The sequence below is a fragment of the Chroicocephalus ridibundus genome, chromosome 3, assembly GCF_963924245.1.
Source record: "Chroicocephalus ridibundus chromosome 3, bChrRid1.1, whole genome shotgun sequence".
NCBI classification, from domain to species: domain Eukaryota; kingdom Metazoa; phylum Chordata; class Aves; order Charadriiformes; family Laridae; genus Chroicocephalus; species Chroicocephalus ridibundus.
In genome coordinates, this window is record NC_086286.1 from 68164113 (window position 1) to 68183041 (window position 18929).

Below are 18929 nucleotides of genomic sequence, written 5' to 3' on the forward strand. Positions count from 1 at the left end.
GTGAATGAAGGGAATTTGAAAGACTAGATTGTATACGTAGATTAGTAATACCATTGTCTTTGTGGAAAGGGTCAGTGTACCAAAATTAAATCCCTAGGTCAAGTGGTTGAAACAGAGCAGTCTTCTGGTAACCTAAAAGGGCACTTTTAGATTAATATTTGTAAATACTTTTATTTTTAGGGTACCCAATCTGAACAAAGGGGGATTTTACTCCTTAGAGATTTTATTAACTGAAAATTGGTTAGAAAAATAAAACCAGCCTGAAGCAATCCTATGGTAAAATGCTTTAAACAGTGGAAATTTAAGGAGAGCATAAAAGTGGCTGAGGCCAGTTTTTGCATCAGAATGATTAAACAATAGGCCAGTTTCACTGTTTTAGAATTTGTTTCATTGCATGTAGGTCGCTGTAGTCTCCTTCCTGTGGTAAATAACTCAGGTGCCATGTGTAACTCTTGGAAGCTGGATCCTACAACCCTTCGTTTTCCTTTGAAAGGTCTCTTACCATATGATAAGGTATGCCTTATTAAGTTTCTTAAACACGTTACATTCAAAAAATACAAAGCTTTTATATCATTGCTTGCGGGGGGGAGAATAATTTCATCTGTGAATATCTGATTGTTCCAGCTAGGCTAACATTGAAGATGTCGATATTTTCACTGTGTTACATATTTCAATAATTTCAAGCTATATTTAGAGGATCTTTTAAGTAGCATGTGGTGTAACTGCTGCCCGGGATGCTGAAGAAGAGATGTCTTATGGGCATCTGCATGTGAGAGAACAAGTGAGAGTAGAAAATTGATTGGAAAAATAATTTAGCTGTGGGGAGATGAAAGAGAATGCAAAGGTAATTTCTTCTTTTCTGTGCTCTTTGCTATTCCATAGGAAAGATAATTTTACAATTCAAGTATAAGTTAGCTTATTTAAACTTAAAACTGTGAGCGAGAAATAGTGGTGTACTGAAAGAATTTAAGAACTGTAAAGGATCAAGACAAAAATCCACATTATCCAGTGTCCCATTCCCCATATCCTAGGTGTCTAAGGAAGGATATGAAGATAGTATATCTAATGACATACATAGTGTTCACACTTTACAGCCGTTATAATTTTGTGTGTTTCCTGAGACAGATTTAGTTCCTGTATATTTGGTAAACCTTCCTCCTCCAAATATTTATCCAGTATCTTCCTGAGCCCTTGTAAACTTTTAGCATCCCCAACATCCGTTTGACAAGGAGTTCCACATTTCAACTTCATGTTGCATAAGGAATTGGCTCCCTCCATTTGTTTTGAACCTAGCTTCAGATAACATTTTGCTTTAAAGTGATTCAGCAATTGGAAGATGCAGTGAGCAGTTGTTCCATATCTGCTTTCTTTGTGCTTATGATTTTTATGGATCTTGGTCATGTTCTCCCTCCCTAGTCTTACCTGTCTTCCTTTGAGTTCTTGACGGTCCTCCAGTATTTCAAGGCTGTTTCAAAAAGTGTGCCGTTCTTTTATTGGATGAAGAATGTTCTTCTACTCGGTCCCCATAAAACCTGTCACTTCTTAAGAACTGCGATTATTTCCTCCTTTTGTTTGGGTATCAGAGAGCAAAAAGATTTGCCAGATAACAAATACCTGCGTAAATTAAACATTCATTCTTAAATTGTTTAACTCGGTTAAACATAAACTCAGTATTAAACAATCTTGAGGCAATATATGTTTGTATGTGTTTGCTTCTTTTTTTTTTTTTTTTTTAAGGATCTGTTTGAGCCACAGACTGCTTTGTTGAGATACGTGCTGGAACAACCGTATTCAAGGGATATGGTCTGCAATATGCTAGGTCTGAATAAGCAGGTACTGTACTATGCTGTAACATGTGATTTAATTCTGCATAGAATCTGCACTATTCTTTTTCTCTTTTCTTTGCTATAGCTAACTAAGCAAAACAGTTTAGATACAGAGAGTGAATTTTTTTTATTTTTTTTTTTTTTTATAAGATCATATTAGGTTAATTGGACACTGTTGTTCCTATCATTTGTATATTGCTTTACGAATGTTAAATTGAAAAGTAGAGATTTAAAATATGATTTTTTTTTTTTGCATTGCTTTTTTTTCCTATAAGGCCAGCCTCAAGTACACCTTTGACAGACAGTAGGAGACTGCTAGCTCAAACAATAAAAATGGTTATTGTTCATGTCATTAGTTTTTAAAGCATTGTTGTACTCTATGTTATATTGGCATGTTATAGTACTAGAATAGTGAAAAGCTGCGTTTTGTTTTGTTACATTTTTTCTTTTTATACCTTAGAATGGGAGGGCTTAGTCTGACTTGGGGATCCTTGAGGCTGGCCTCATAGTCACTGTTTTGTCTTTTCTTTTTTTCTTCCTTTATTTTTGTTCTGTCCTGTCTTGTCCTGCCCATCCTCCAATGCTCTAGACCTTGAACATTGCTCAGGTATGTTCACAACCTTACTGTTGTATTGTGACTAACGATACGCTGGCCGCTTTGTAGCCACTGATTCCAGTTAGAGAATACATGTACAGTCAGGGCTTGAAATTGGCAGGACCATTAGTCAAGGGCAAATTCTCACTACAAATCTCTAGAGATATGAGAGATGTAGCATAAAGCTGACAGTCAGTGGTCCTTTGGTCCTATAATTTTCGTTGGAATGGACTCCTACCATTTCCCTTACCAGTCATAAGAACTTTTACTTTGTCTGCTGGAATTTTCAGATGAGGAGAGATTCTTAGTTCAAAATTTCTTTCCTTATACCAGTGGAAAAACATCCACTGCCCTTGATTGTAAAATTATAAAGCTGCAAATACATCATTGCTTAAAAACAAAAACCAAAGCTTTACTAGCAGAATTTTCTTATCACTAGAAAGCCTCAGTAACAAACTTCCCAACAAGCAATTATAATATTCTCCAAACTAGGTGAAAGAAAGGTAGTACAGAATACCATGTGAAAAGTAGTTCCTTATAATTTGACTCCTTGTTTAAATAAATAAATGCCTTAGCAAATCAACCAAGTGGACTTCTGCTTGAAATTTGAAATTACGAGTATTATATTTACAGTTGATCCCTTGTTACAATAATCAATTCCACACCTACTTTAAAAAACATTGTTTAAGATTTATAAAATAGCGTTGCAGTTTGCAATACTATAGTGAAGGTTGTGTCAGTGTTTCCATTTAAGAAACTTTTTTCGGATTTGTAACTTGACTATAAAATTTACATGATCCTGAAACCTTGTGTATATTTCCCATTGTAAGTGAAATACACCAGTACTCTTTCTGGATTGGGACAATGTTTTTGAACGCGCAGATTCCTACATCTTAGCAAACAGTACTCTGTGTTGTATATGACAGTCTTTTGTATTTGAGATATTAAGCAGCTGAAATATTAAACCCTGGAAACAAGCTGCTAGGTTTAGTATTGAAATGAGTAGTATTTGTATTCTGTGTCTATTTCTGTGTACATTCAGTTAATAAACGAAACTCTTCCTCTGTACATCTTGTAACTGATAAATAATAGAAGATCTAGACAAAAAAATATTGAACCCATTTTATTCTTCTAACTATGAGTGGTCTGTGCCTTCAGGTCAAAAAACATTGATGTAAAACATGCCATTTTTAACTCCTACTTTACTGTCCTCTGAAAGTAATCAAGGAAAATTTAAAGGACATAATAAAATATGTTGAACTATACTTCCTAAAAATTGTTTGGTAGTATAGGAATTCCTACACAAAGTTTCAACCTAGCATGAATTTTTATGGCCAAGGAACAAACTTGAAGAACGTAGCTTATAAAGGAAATGCTGACAGAACATGAACTATAGCTGTGCTGCTACAATTACACCAGCATAAAGATGTTTAGGCTGTTGAAAATTTGTGAGTTAAAATTACCAATATAGAGTAGGGTGGTGTACTGGTATAGAACAGGAAATAATGTTCCATTTAAAAATTAATGTACTCTGTGGAAAACGTTAAAACTTTATACATTTTTTAGGTAGAAATTAACTTCATGTTATAGTTGAATTTGTTAATGTAGCCACCTATAAAAAAAAATAGTAGCATGCTTTTTAGAAGTTGTGTAAGTGCATTGATGCTTTCAGTAAAATGGCTTATAATTTTGTATTTTATTAATAGAACTGAACTAACCTGCAGAAATGAATTTTCAGTGTAATAGAAGACACTTAGAAATGCAAATAGTGCCAAGTTTGTTTCAAAATAAACACGGAAACACTTCAAAGCAATGATCATTATTTATTTATGATCATTAATTATTTATGTGAAGCTGCTTGTATGCCCTGTCAACTATTTGCACAGATCCAGTTGCAGGATTGGAGCCTTCATTTGAATCATTTGGCATCACAAACTAGGTATGGTTCAGCCAAATTTGTCCTAGTTCTCAAATATTCTTGAAGGTGAACAATGGAATTTTCTGGTTCAATCTTACCTAAGCAGATCTATGCAGATCTATGTTAGAAAACTGTTCACTAAAGCCGTGTCTGAGTTGTGTTTAAAAATAATTTTAATAAAAAAAGGTAAAAATCCAGATGTCCTGTTAACCTTGCAGAGAGAAAAATGAAGGTAAAATTTGTTATGTTTAATGATTCATATGTTCTTTTCAGGATTCTAAGTTTTGCTGTGGGATTTTGTTGTGGGATGAGGTTTTCTAATAACTTTTTCAAGTATACGGATTTAAGTCCAGACGTAATGATAAAGACTTCAAAATGTTCCTTCTGTTGGAGTCTGGGCATTTTTATTTTTTGCTACTGTGTACTTCTGTGGTGGGACAGTACCTTCTCTTGTATATGTGTTTGAACTGTTCTATAGGAAGTAGAGGTTTAAATTGTATTTTATCATGTATGTTTTCATGCTTTATGGTTGGACTCAATGATCTTAAGGGTCTTTTCCAACCTAAATAATTCTGTGATTCTATGTCAACTTATATTCTCCTGTTAGATGGGGTGATACTCCTAATACTTAATTATCTTTTAAATAATTTGCTGAGGTATGTAACAATCTGCTTTCGGAAAATGAGTAACAGTTCAAAGCGTCTTAATCCACTGATGCCAAATTAAGATTCAGTTTAGGGACCATACAGTTGGTTCTTAAAATGGAGCTTTAGTAATGTCTTAAGGACATGAAGTCACTCTGAATGTTTTGGTTTATATCATTGCCTTCTCTGTATGCAGACTTGTATGAAGAATAAAATCCCATTTTTGCTTGAATAATTGCAGTCGGGATTGTATTGCAGTCATCTAAACAATGAAAAACTTCGTTAAAATTTTATTTCTCTGGGTTGGGAAATATTTGAAAGAGGAGGTTATTTTCAGCTGTCTTGTTTGTATAATGTTATAGAAACTTTTAATTAGCAGCTATTGTATTAATGCTTTTGCTCTTTAAATAGTATATTTGGCTGGTCACCTTTTAAACCAGCAGTGGTGATCTGCAGCTCTGAGTAGGAAATATCTATGCCATACTCTGTTGGGGTGACTGTGTAGTTGTATTCTTTCCTACCTACAAACCAGAATAGTTTGCTTGGAGAAGATGCTGTTTATGTGTAAGCAGAATCATTAAGTGAAAGGAATGATATAATGCGATATTCAAAAATTGACTTTCCCTTTTGTTTTTAAAATATGATGCTGGTTGATGCTGGGAACTTACTATCCAATATTGTTAGTGTTAACATGGCAGAGTACTTAATTTAAGGGGTGTGATTATTTTTTATATATTACTGATAGAATTGCCTAGGTTGGAAGGGACCTTTCAGATAGTCAGCGTGTGTGTTGAGAACACTTGAGTGCAACTTCTTTGGTGAAACTTACTCCTTTTTTTAATAAAGAAAGCATGAGAATGCCTACTGAACTTTGTAGAATTAGAATCAGGCATAATATAAACAAAAAAGCTTTAAGGTTTTCTGTCTTGGTATCATACAGTTCTGGAAAATGGAAATGAGAGGGGGGCTATAGTTTTGTCTTGTATTAACTACTTCAGGCATTTAACTTACATATTTTGAATTGGACTTTTGGAGACACCGTTTACTCTCGCGGGGATCTTGGGCTCTGCAGTTTGGTCTTCTGAATCCATTTTTTAAGTGTAGATTTCTATTAAATATTTTTGAGCTAAATGTCGCTTGCTTAAAATACTTGAAAACTGTAATATCTTGCAGCTAGCCTTAATTATACTTAAAATACTTTTCTTTTAGGGAACACTGTTAATGTTATCTGCCTTCCCCACCTCCACCCACCCCCAAAAAAAAGTCCACACATGAACCAACCAAAAAAAAAAATAAATAGCCCAAACCAATTGAAGCTTTGATCCGCTGAAAAAGTACCACTAGTCCATCAGAGGGTTGATCTCGAGAAATTTTAGTATCAAGCTGTCATAGTAGTGCTTTTTTCCCCCCTGTATTACCTTATGGTTTAATAATGTTTTCAATGAGATTATGTATTTATCAGGTCTTTAAATATTATTTTTAGGACAAAATGGAGAATATGTATTTATATCACCAAATCACAAAGACTGGAATAACATACTCTTTAGGGAAAAAGCATAGTGGTTTTGAATGCTGTATTTTTCCATATATAATCCAAAACAGTGTTTGGGATTTTGGGGGTTTGTTTGTTTGGTTTTGTTTTGTTTAAGCCATATAAAACATTAATTCCTACTTATTTGTGAGGGGAATCAGCTCTTGCCTATATTTTTATTCATCTCAATATATACTGAGATGTTCTTTAAGTTATGAGCAATTAATAAAATAAGGCCCCAATCCTGCAAATTCTTATGCAGCACAGTATTTTGTTTCTGAGTCCTCCAAAACTATAGACACAAAACTTGTGCAAAACTATATATTCACTGAAAATACAGAAAAAAATGTGCCAGAAAATTAAATTAATGCAGGTAGAATATGAAGCACTGCTATATTTCTTATTGAAAAAATATTTTTAAAGCAATAAAAGCATGATTTTTCATATTAAAAGAGTGAATTTATTTTCTTAATTTCCCGGTTCCTAAATTTTTCACAATCTTAGAATTATTCAGAATAGTGAAAATTCCTACTGGAAATTCTGGCGTTCTTTTTAACAGTAATAATTTCCTGATGTATTCTTGGAATAACTTTATTCTAAATTAATATAGCCTAACATGGTTAGGCTTTTTGGACGTTAACCCAGTGCTTAGCAAACTATTAAATTTCAAGCCCTGTACGTAGTAGTTTTGCATGCTGGATTATAAACTAGTCTGTAGTGTTGTCTGTTGCACCCTGCTCTGCTTCGTAATTAGTTGCTTTGGGAGGGGGAAAAAAACCAAACTACAAAAACCCTAAAGTACTCTCTCAGCTGGTGCTGTAAACCTGTAAAGTGGTTGATCCGTGGTAATGGCATTGTGTACTGGAAGAGAAGGTGAAACTGTAATCAATGCTTCCTGTTTTAGTTAGAGGTTTGTGTTAAAGCATGCTTCAGGAAAAGCTAGAATTGTAGCTTTCTGCAGTTTTGAGCTGGTGAAGAGCATGCAACAGGGGATGCTGTTCACTGTATTTTGTCAACTTTTCCCATTCTTGCATTTTATTTTTAATTGAAGAGAATCTTTTTTTTTTTTTCATGGCAAAAGACTACCATCAATGAAGGTAGAACAAGCATCTCCTTTCAGCATCTCTCTTTCCTTTTATTATTTCTTTCTTTATTAACTAAAAGGGGTTTTTTAGGCTGCCTGGCTAGTAAGTAAAAGAACTCATCTGAGGCATCCCTAAAGCATTTTATGAGTATTTGGGTGATCTTTTTAAACTTTTTTTTACATACACCTTTTTGCCTCTAGAAAGGGATACTGCGTTTTCATGATTAGTCTTTGAGCAGCTCAGTTCCTTTTCTTTTGTGTCATTAAAGTAATAATGTTTTATTTAAGGCTGCATTATGTTACAGGCATCAGGTGTGTTATAAAAAAAAAAAAAAAAGAAAAAGGAAGAAGTGACCATTCCTGAATAGAGATTGTAATGAAACAAACAGAGGTTAGATTATTTCTGAAGTGCTAGCACACAGCTTTTTGTCCTTAGTAATAGTCCTTTGTATGAGTGTAACTACATGAATGCAGGGTAATAAAAGGTTGTTGCACTAAAGAACTTGTGACACTGTACTTGGTGGTCTTAAATTGAAGATTTATAATCTGAATTCCAAACCACTGGTAGTGGGCCTGCTTTACATACATCTGTAATAACTTATGTATCTGAATATATACTCCATTCCTTACTTGATCATTATTAAAAGTCATCAGGGAAGGTGTGTATTTTAAGTGATTTGTGTGTTTGCGTAGCTCACTGTGTCGATTGTGGCAGTCTAACATCTAAAGAGCTCATCACTATGATACGTAATTTCTGTTCTATTCACAATAAGTAGAACAAACCATTTTTATTAGATTAATTTTCAAGTCTTCTTGATCTTATCTTGTAGCAGGTGGTGCTGTGTCAGTAGGACAGCACCTAATTATAGGGGTATTAATCAGATATTAATTCTGCTACTAGTTGTAGGTAAGCCCAAAATGAGAGTGAAAAAGAGAATAGCCAGTAAACACCTGTATCATGTATTGGGATCTTTCCTCTCAGTTTGGTGGTATAATTGATTTATCTTTTTCTTTATGGTGATCCCAACTTTTGAGAAGGAGAAAAGAGGGAAGGAAAATTAAAAGCCAACAACAAAAAACCTCAAAACAAACAAAAGAACCCCCACCAGTGTGCCAAAAGGATGGACTTTGTTTTCCATGAATGCAAGATCAGAGAGATAACATTCTGCATGAATTTATTACAAAACACAAACAAAACCCTCAGATGTTATTTGTGCATTGATGATCTCTGTTTTGCAACTTAGTAGGGAATTATGTAACATATGATAAAATGTAAAAATCATCATGACCTGTAACATAGTGCAGCTTTAATACACTGGCTTATCCTTAACTTAAGTTCAGACTTCATTTCATGCTTCCCAGCCTTCTGTCAAAATCCTGTACTGTAACTGCAACTGTACAAGTTCTGAAGTTAATGGCAAGGCTTTTGGAATACTGTATCTGATCTCTGCCTTACAGCACAAGCAGCGCTGCCCTGTGCTGGAGGACCAGCTGGTGGACCTTGTGGTGTATGCCATGGAACGGTCTGAGACTGAAGAGAAGTTTGATGATGGTGGAACCAGTCAGCTTCTGTGGCAGCATCTCTCCAGCCAGCTCATTTTCTTTGTGCTCTTTCAGTTTGCAAGTTTTCCTCATATGGTCCTGTCACTCCATCAAAAGGTAAATTGTTCGTATCGCTCCCACACTAAGAGAGATTTTAAAAAAAAAAAAAAAGTTTGTGCTCTGTAGAAGTAAGTCAAATTCTCAAGTTAAGTGTCTGCGAGCTAGGTCTGTTTCTAGTGTATTCAGGTACAGAATGTTGCATTACATTTGTATTCAAATTGTGCGAGTAATTAGAGTAAGAAGATAAACTGGCATAATTCAGAAGACACAAGTACTGTGCTGTTACATCCAATTTACAATGAAGCTTCAAACAGAGTGAACGCCTTGTTCCGTTTGTGAGCTAAAGAAATACTCTATGTAAATCGATGCAAGAACTTACAGTTTGTCTAATCAATCTAATCAAAGCAATCTAATCAAAGGTCATTTGTCCAATTACAGTGATATTGGCAATTACAGTCCAAAGTTGTTATTATTTCCAAATAATTCCGTTAAAACTGATACACTTCCTAGTATTTATCTTTTTTTTTTTCTTATGCTCAATGCTTCTCTTAATTCTAAGAGTAGTGATGCCAGTCCTCCATAAGAAAGGAGAGGAGGGGTTACAGTAAGTCAGCAACAGCCTGGGCACTTTGCTGAGAGGAAGGTATGGCGTTGATGGTAGGAAAGGGATATTCTTTCTCCTCACTATAGTATTAGCTTGTGGCTATTTAGATGTGGTTCCTAACATGCACTACACATTGCTCCATCTTCATTTGTCCACTGTCCATGTTACATCAGAATTTACTGTGTATGTTTTACTTATGATGGATTCTAGTTCTCTGCTCTTTCTGGTATCGCTGAAATTAGTTTTACTAGGTTTGCATTCCTTTAATTACTCTTAATGAATCATTGAAACAATAGACACTACACAACACAATGGCACAAATCTGATCTCAAACTAAAGCAAGCTAGATGATAGTAGAGGTTAAGAGTAGAGTACTGGTTATTAGAGAATTGCTATTACAGGTGAAGAAGCTTTAAATAACAAAAAAATAAATCCAGACGGGTCCAGATAAAGCAAACTGATTTCTTCTGGTTCAGAGACTTTCTTTATAAAGCCTGTGGCCTGCTGCTGTCAATGGCAATACTGTGCTTGGCTGCAGGGCTACAAGGTGACATTTTAAGTCCAGTATGTTAGAGCTGCTAATTTTTCAAAACAATGATCCTCAAGAGCTAAATACCTTTTAACATTAATTGCTCTGGCCCTCACAGAGTTTGTTTTTCTGTTACAACTAATGTACCTGTTTGCTGTCTTTCTGAAAAGATGACGTACATTTCTACCTAAATCCTGCTATAAAATTCTCTGCTGGAACTGTTGTAGTCTGCCCTCCTATTTCTATAGGAAACTTTGCAGTGATTTTTCTTATGCATGCAGTAGTTGTCTGTTACTGAGTGTTTTTGACAGTTGGCAGGCCGTGGTCTCATTAAAGGAAGAGACCATCTGATGTGGGTGCTACTCCAGTTCATCTCTGGCAGTATCCAGAAGAATGCCCTGGCTGACTTCCTCCCAGTTATGAAGCTTTTTGACCTCCTGTATCCTGAGAAAGAAGTAAGTCTTCTCTCTGAAATTAAAAGTTTTATTCTTAATTCAACTTGACACTTTCGTATGTCAATATTACTATCATTCTTGAGTCACTGTTGCAGCAGTGTGCTGCGTAGTTGGAGAGAGCTGTTTCATAATTAAATGAAAATTTTCAGGATTTCCTAGCTATGTTTTTCCAGTAACCACATTTGTGGAGTGTTTTAGGGGCGAAGAAGACTTCTATTAAGTAATCTCTTCCTTGACTTTGGTTTTACTAAGGTTTTGAGGAGCTTGTTAAAGTATTGAGGATACTACTAAGGAATAATACAGAATTATATTGTTACGTCTGGGCTGTAACAGAATAATACACTGAGAAATACTTTCAGGTGCAGGGCTGAACAAGACACTTCAAATTTGTTTTGTATTAATGGTTACTTAAAGTCATTCTGCAGTAGCAAAGCAAATCTTAGTCGTGCTTTGTACTTTCCTCTAGAATTAAGGCTCCTGAGGAAGGGATAATTAGGGGAAGTTCTTAAACTTCCATCATGACAGTGTTGTCAGCATGAAGTCCTGATTGCTTACTCTTCCCATAGTGCCTTCTATTTTGTGTCAGTAGATATGTTAACACAAATGTGTGGTGTACCAAACTGATGTGTAGCAATTTTTCTCCCTCAAGTTAGTTTTGACCCGCAGAGATTCTTCAGTATAATTTGTTTTATGAGATCGCAATTGCTTTTGTCAGCACAAAATATGGGAAGAGTGACGGACTATTTAACTGTAGTGATGGGCTGAGTTACACTTGTTTAAAATGTTTGTGGGATTAGGGCATTTCTGAGGATTCATTTTTTTGCAGTTTAAATGTTATCTATGGCTGTTGCTCTTAAGAGGATCTGTCTTACTGTCCCCTTGATTATGCGTCGCTGTTGTCTCACTTGTGCTATCAGTGGTGCTTGTGCAGTAGTAACTACCAAAGGGAAAGAAATGCAGATGTTGGCAAAAGAAAAACGCTGGAGTGCCTTTTTCAATGGCAGTAATGTATCTGAAACCTGTTTAATTTTGGGGTGTATCTGTTCCTTTTCATAGGAAGTGTATTAGTCTTTAAGTATAATGGTGATGCTAGACAAGTTGGATTTTTTCAGAAAATATTGGTGAACCACTGAGTACCTATTGTGGAAGCACATACCATAACTGATTTCTGAATAACGTATAAATGTGAGCCTGAGAGTAAAAGTAGCGTATCTTGAATTTGTGTACTGTAAGCATGAACTTCCATTTGCTGAGGTCTTAGATTATTTGTTTGGTTTGGGTTTTCTTTCAGCATAGTTACTGAGATACAGGTCTCTTCCAGAGCTCTTGATTTTAAATTGCATATACAGATGAGGGTAGAATCTGTTCTTGAAAAATGTTGCTTATGGTGTTGCATGTCAGAAAAAGAAAAAAAAGGACCTTGTGAATGCTGGCTATCTAACATGGTTTTCTGTATATTAATACATGCAATGTGTCACGTTCCTGTGTTCTTTCTTTAGTGTATTCCTGTACCTGATATTAACAAACCCCAGTCGACTCATGCTTTTGCGATGACGTGTATTTGGATTCATCTGAATCGGAAGGCCCATAGCGACAACTCCAAGTTACAGATTCCCATTCCTCATTCTCTTAAACTTCACCATGAGTGAGTTTTGGGGGGTTTGTTATGTTTTGATTTTTCTCTAGATGTAATGGAATAGGAAGCTCCAAGTCTGTGTTCAGAATGTATTGTGTGATGGGATGATGTTTAAGGGTTATCAAAGGAATGAAGCAGAACAAAAAGCGAGCTCAAAGTCAAAATATGCTGTTATCATACAGGTAACAGAAATAATATTGAAGATCCGTAAATCTTTTCTACTGATGGAGAATCTGAAAGTAAACTGACTTTTTTGTTTTATTGTGGTGTGGTTTGGAAAGTGTGGGTAAGCAGTACATTGGGTTAAATTTTGTTTGGAAAGCTGATTCTTAACGTGTATTTTTGTCCTGAGGTGTTTCTCCGGTACAGGAAAATCGTAACACAGTGAAACTGAGGCATAAGATGTAGTCGTTTTGATGTGGTGCAAGTAAAAAATATTTTGGGTTTTCTACAGTTTTATAATGGATTTTTCATGGGTTATTGTGCCTGTAATCCTGGAATGCATATATATTCTTCTGCTTGTTTCTCTCTAATTAATGTTTAATCTCTTTGGCACACAGGTTTTTGCAACAGAGTTTAAGAAATAAAAGCTTACAGATGAATGACTACAAGATTGCCTTGTTGTGCAATGCTTATTCAACCAATTCAGAGTGTTTCACTTTGCCAATGGGTGTACTAGTAGAGACTATTTACGGAAATGGCAACATGAGGGTACCTCTTCCAGGGACTAATTGCATGGCCTCAGGGTCAATTACCCCATTGCCAATGAACCTCTTGGACTCCCTCACAGTTCATGCCAAAATGAGGTACAGTATGCAGCTAGCTTTTTTTTTTTAACAGGTAAATCTTTCTCTAAGTAATTATCATCAGGAAAGCTTTCCTGTGTCTGGACGTATCATGCTTGTATCTGTCTATTAATAATTTTTTTATCTTTCAAGTCTTTTTTTTTTGATTGAAAAATACTTTCTCTCTTTTCTCAGTCTGATTCATAGCATAGCTACAAGGGTAATTAAGTTGGCTCATGCAAAATCTAGTGTGGCCTTGGCTCCTGCTCTTGTGGAAACCTATAGTCGCCTGTTGGTTTATATGGAAATAGAGTCCTTGGGCATCAAAGGCTTTATCAGTAAGTAGTAAACCCTTTCTTTTTAACCCTTTCCTTTTGTTCACTAGCATTTCCTTTTAATGGCAGCTAGAGACCATAGTAAAAATGAAAATCTAATGATGCAGCCTGTTGAATACAAGTATAAATTATTTTATGTATAAATACTTGTATAAAAGAAATTGTAATAGTTATCCTAGTGCTGCAGGAAATTTCAGATGAGTGTGCTGCTGTCACTTCATGCCATCACTTTTATGGTCAGTACCTTCTAGTTAACACTGCATTTTGCAAAAATATGCTCAATGGAAAATCGTGAGCAAAGTTACTTAATTAAGCGTGAATGATACCTAATTGCACTCACTAAAATAATTTGCATGTCTGCTGTATATGTTCATTCAAAAGATTGAGCTCTACACATTTACAGCATCTTCAGACAGCGCTTGCACACGCGCTCTTTGGAGGTAATACAATTTTCAAATCTGATTGGCAGCTAAATATAACTTTCTATACACAGTGTACTCTGTAGTTGTATTTTAAAGTGTAATCGCTTGGAAAACTTACTTTACAAACTTCTCTTCGTAAGGTCAGCTCCTGCCAACAGTGTTCAAATCTCATGCATGGGGAATTTTGCACACTCTGCTAGAAATGTTTAGTTATCGGATGCATCACATCCAGCCTCATTACAGAGTTCAGTTGCTCAGCCATCTCCATACCCTGGCTGCTGTGCCGCAGACTAATCAGAACCAGCTTCATCTGTGGTAAGTGAGGGTTACCGTATTTTAACTGTAATGTCAGATTCCTCCTCCATCATATGTGGAAAGCTGCTTGAGAGTCTTGTTTGAAATGGGATGGACATAAGTACTTCCCAGTCTTAGTTCTGCAGCTGAATTGTTTTGTGGTTACTCAGCGGGTCGTGTCTCAGAAATACAGTTAGATGTTGGTAGTAGTACTCGGCAGAGATGTGTTAAGCAGCCTCTTGTGCAGACATGGCAGCGGTGTCATGGGTCAAAGCACAGGAATGCGCACCAGAACCTGAGAGTCAGGCAACTGTTGAGGTTCTTGCAGTTGGCGATAAAGGGCAATGCCTTCTACTTGTAGTCACAGACAGCTTGTCTGTCAGTGGGATTGCACTTGCTTACTCCTTTAGGGGATCTTTAATTCCATTACAAGAGTTAAATTGATTCCACCTAATTTTTTAGTGAAGTTAATTTTCAGTCAGATCAGAGAAATAATCTGGTTCATCCTGCAGCTGTAAAGGAGTTGGCACAAAGCTATGGTGGCTGTACATGAACCTGAGTGGAAGAAAAAGTCACTACCTTGTATGGTGTGTGTCCTATATCAGCGTAAACCAGGCATAAGACTGTGGCTAATTTGGATACAAGAACAATGGAAAAGCTGGTTAGAGAAGCTCTGAAGTTGATATGCAGATAATTCTAGGGAAAAGCTTTGAATTTAACTCACTGTTAACAAAGTTGAAGGGTATGAAATTCAGTTTGTATGTAGAATCTGGGGTTTATTGTAGAAAAATTGGGGAAAACTGTCCATTCACTCTTAGAGTAGAATACTTCTTGTGCAGGTATGTGAGACAGACAGAGCAACCTCATATCAAAGAAGTCTAATTACATAGTAGTTTCTTAGTCCAAATTCAAATTGCTCGGTTGCTTATCCTTTATTAGGAGTAAAGAGAATAAGTGAAGACAAGTTTCCCCTTAAATTCAAGGTCTTGCGCTTTTTATTCACTTAAATCTTGTTTTGTCATCTTAGTCTCTGAAATATGGATGTTAATCAGTCACTTCTGATAAGAACCGCATACAACTAGCGTGCAATATGCTAACCTATGGCTTTGACATTTCCAAAACACAATGTTATAAAAATCTTTTCAGTTACTTCAAACTACCTCGTGTGAAAAGCACTTCCAACTAGAGCCCTGGAAAATAAAGTGCTTTTAATAAAAAGCAGTACTTCCTCCTTTCTTTAATAAGGACATTTTTTTAATAAGTACAATTTAGTGCCGTCTGCTTCAAGGTGCTAGTTAGTTTTGAAACTTGCCATGCATTATTCATGACTCTTCATTCTGGTTTTGCATATGTTTATTCATCTATGCATTCTTGTTTAGAGAAAGATGTTAAAAAGGTAACAAAAGGGGGGGCACTAAATTAGAAAGACTTCGAGGCTCTTTTTCAGGGGCTCTGCACCTGGAATTTTTGCTAAATCAACTTTTGAGGGCTTTATTTGAAAATAAAGTACTTTAATAAATTTGTTATCAACTATTTAACAGTGGAAAAAGCAAACTTTTCCAAAAGTTTAAGAACATGACTTTCAAAACAAATGTTTTTGTATTATTTGAAGCAGAAAATGGAGGAGAAATAGGTATTTTTGGAATCTTAGAAGCAGCAGCATAAGCATTATTTGCTAAATGGACTGTTTCCTTCTTTCAGTGTTGAGAGTACTGCTCTAAGGCTAATCACGGCTTTGGGCAGCTCAGAAGTCCAACCACAGTTTACACGATTCCTCAGTGATCCCAAAACAGTTCTTTCAGCAGAATCAGAAGAACTCAACAGGGCTTTGATCTTAACTCTAGCAAGGGCAACGCATGTGACAGGTAATAGCAGTACTGTGAGATAACATCTAAATGAAAGCTTTAGTCAGACATTTCTCTAAAATACTGTTAAATAGAGTATCGTGGAAATGACCAGCTCATAAAACATAATCCCGTACACTTCTGGTATTGAAAAAAGTATAATTTTAATTTCCAACTACTCATTTTGAGGCAAAAAGCTATTATTAAAGCATTAGTGAAATCAGGCATTGGCGCAAAGCTTATTTTTATACAGAAATACAATGTGACTAGGGTTTTTTTAATCTTATTTTCAGTTTCGTTATTTCAAATTTAAATATTTGGCTTGATTACTGATACATGCCACTTAAAAAAAAAAAAATGGAATGTTCACAGCAAGTATGTTGTTCACGTGGAAGCCACTCCCTTCTGCAGCTTACCTTTAAAAAAAAGTAATGTGTCTTGGGTTTGCTTTCTTGGGGAAGGGAGAGGGGGTAGCTTTTATTGTGTGTTTTAATGTTTTAGCAATGCGATGATGAGGGTCAGGTTTTTGTTAGCTTTGAGGGGGATGTTTTCTCCATCTCTCTTTTTATGGTTCTAGTCTGGAGACTCACTGGAAAGTTGGAACAACTGATTGCAGAAAAACTGGAGGAGGTTATTTGTAAGGGAAAGGGCTTCTTTGTGTTAGGCTTTTTTATTTTTTTAACATTTATTCAGCCTTTAATGTTAAATCAACACTGCAGTTGAGGGATGAGGCTTGTATTTTATTTCTAAGGCTTAATTGGGAAAGGTACTGCTGAGCAGCCTTTTTAAAGCTACACAAAATGGCATCTGGCAATTTCATCATCATTATCTTCCTCAGGATTTTTTTTTTAAACTCTAATCAGTTAATCAGCAAAAGCTTGTCTTGCTGTCATTACAGAAAATTAAATATAAAATCTTAAAATTATGATTGCTTTATTTCTAGCTGAAAACCTAAAAATAATTTTGTTGCTGTTAATAGCATAAAAAAAAGAGAATATCCAGCTTGTTCTGTAGAATAAATAAGGTTCAAAGAAAAGGGATGGGAGATGTTGGTCAGAAGGACACCCTGTTGAACTAGCAAAGCCTTGATGCATGAGACTACAAAAGGAATAGTAATATAAAAGGAATACTAATATTAGAATACTGAATTCTAATATCATCAATCCATTTTCTAGACTTTTTCACAGGCTCTGATTCAATTCAGGGAACTTGGTGCAAGGACATATTACAGACTATCATGAGTTTTACTCCACATAACTGGGCATCACATACACTAAGCTGTTTTCCAGCTCCTCTGCAGGTAATAGTTTCAAACTGATGATTTTCTAATTGGAAATACTCTCTTAACGAGATCCTTTCCCTTTTGCTAGTTGGTGAGTTTCTTCTCCTGTCTGGACTACATTAATCTCAAGTCCCTAAAGAATGCAGCATGATTGTAACATTGCTGTTTCTTCAGAAATGCATTAGCTTCTCCTGGAGTATTATAAGGCCATGTTTGGCCAACTGATAGTTTCAGAAGAAGGTAAATCAGATCTCTTAAAAATTAAAAAATAAAATAAAAAAGTCGGAGAAGCTTTTTATTCTTGTGGTAATTTGTCGTGTAGCTTTGTCAGTGACAAAAGTTTCACTGTGGCATCACAGTGAAACAGCAACCCTACCTAATAGATTTGTTTTATAGAAGGAAGTAGGAACGTATAAGGTGCCAAGTCAGGCTGAAGTTTGCCTGTTCCAATGTTTTATTCTTAGTTTTCAGTCACAGGAATGCCTACTTTATTTCAGGTATTCTTCAAGCAGAATAATGTACCTCAGGAAAGCCGTTTTAACTTGAAGAAGAATGTGGAAGAAGAGTACCGAAAGTGGAAGTCTATGACCAATGAGAATGATATAATCACACACTTTTCTGTGCAAGGCTCATCCCCACTTTTCCTTTGTCTCTTATGGAAGATGTTGTTAGAGACCGATCACATTAATCAAATTGGCTACAGGTAATAACTTTGAAATAGCATATCTTTTAAGCTCACAGACAAAGGCCTTGTGTATTAACAGCTTGATTTTTACTTTTAAAATTGATTCATAGCATGGAAAAAGCAGTGGAGCTAAGTATTAGCAAGCGTATCATAATAATTGTGCAGTTTATAAAATTGGTTACACCACACTGTGGTCTGCAATGCATATTCTTCCTGCGAAGAGACAAGCATGTAGGGTGTTTGAATTAAGCAGTTTACTTGTTTCAGGCAACCTGAAATGGTAAACAGGAAATATAAAGCATTTATTTACTTAGCCAAATATATATATTTTTTAAAAAAAACAAATGTTGGATTAAGATGAAAATTTATTATAGAAGTAGTGGTCCTACAATTTTTTTACTTGTTCTCAGCAGTAACAGCATCAGCTCTAGCCATGAGAAATACATTCATTCTTTTCAGTCCTTGTTAGGTCTGTTGAAACAATTAATATTTATGATAGCATGTGTTACTCTTCTGTGCAATGAGGAAATACCAGTATTTTAATGCTGTGGTTGTGTTAAAATGCATGCTGCAGGAAGGTAAAGTTGAGTTGCAGAAGATTGTCTGAAGAGGTGTATAACTAAAAATGAGTAACGAAAGCATGGTTTTTGGGCAGAATACTAAATATAAGAGTTGGTAAACGTAAAGCATATCTTCCGATTAGTATCCAGACTTTGGAATTCCGTTGTTTGTCCATTGTTTTTACTTTGCTTCAGGGTTTTCCTCAGTTAATAAAAGGAGGTTTTTAAAGGCAATTGTATTAAAACCCACTAATTTTTATAAAATAAAGCAGTTAAAAATGTATTAATAACAGTAACC

The 18929-nt window shown here is 35.5% G+C and overlaps 1 protein-coding gene across 2 annotated transcripts in view; it reads left to right on the top strand.

Moving 5' to 3' along the window:
* The window catches only part of MED23 (mediator complex subunit 23), a 39028-nt gene that overhangs the window by 7924 nt on the left and 12175 nt on the right, over positions 1-18929 (top strand). Inside the window, exons 9-20 of one of the 2 annotated variants that reach the window (XM_063329589.1) lie at positions 401-513; positions 1738-1833; positions 2416-2433; positions 9057-9257; positions 10645-10788; positions 12288-12433; positions 12985-13230; positions 13405-13547; positions 14107-14281; positions 15962-16125; positions 17280-17404; positions 17884-18089. In XM_063329589.1, coding sequence (XP_063185659.1) covers positions 401-513; positions 1738-1833; positions 2416-2433; positions 9057-9257; positions 10645-10788; positions 12288-12433; positions 12985-13230; positions 13405-13547; positions 14107-14281; positions 15962-16125; positions 17280-17404; positions 17884-18089 — 1777 coding nt within the window. The remainder of the gene's footprint in view (positions 1-400; positions 514-1737; positions 1834-2415; positions 2434-9056; positions 9258-10644; positions 10789-12287; positions 12434-12984; positions 13231-13404; positions 13548-14106; positions 14282-15961; positions 16126-17279; positions 17405-17883; positions 18090-18929) is intronic. The other variant, XM_063329590.1, reaches the window with a different exon arrangement.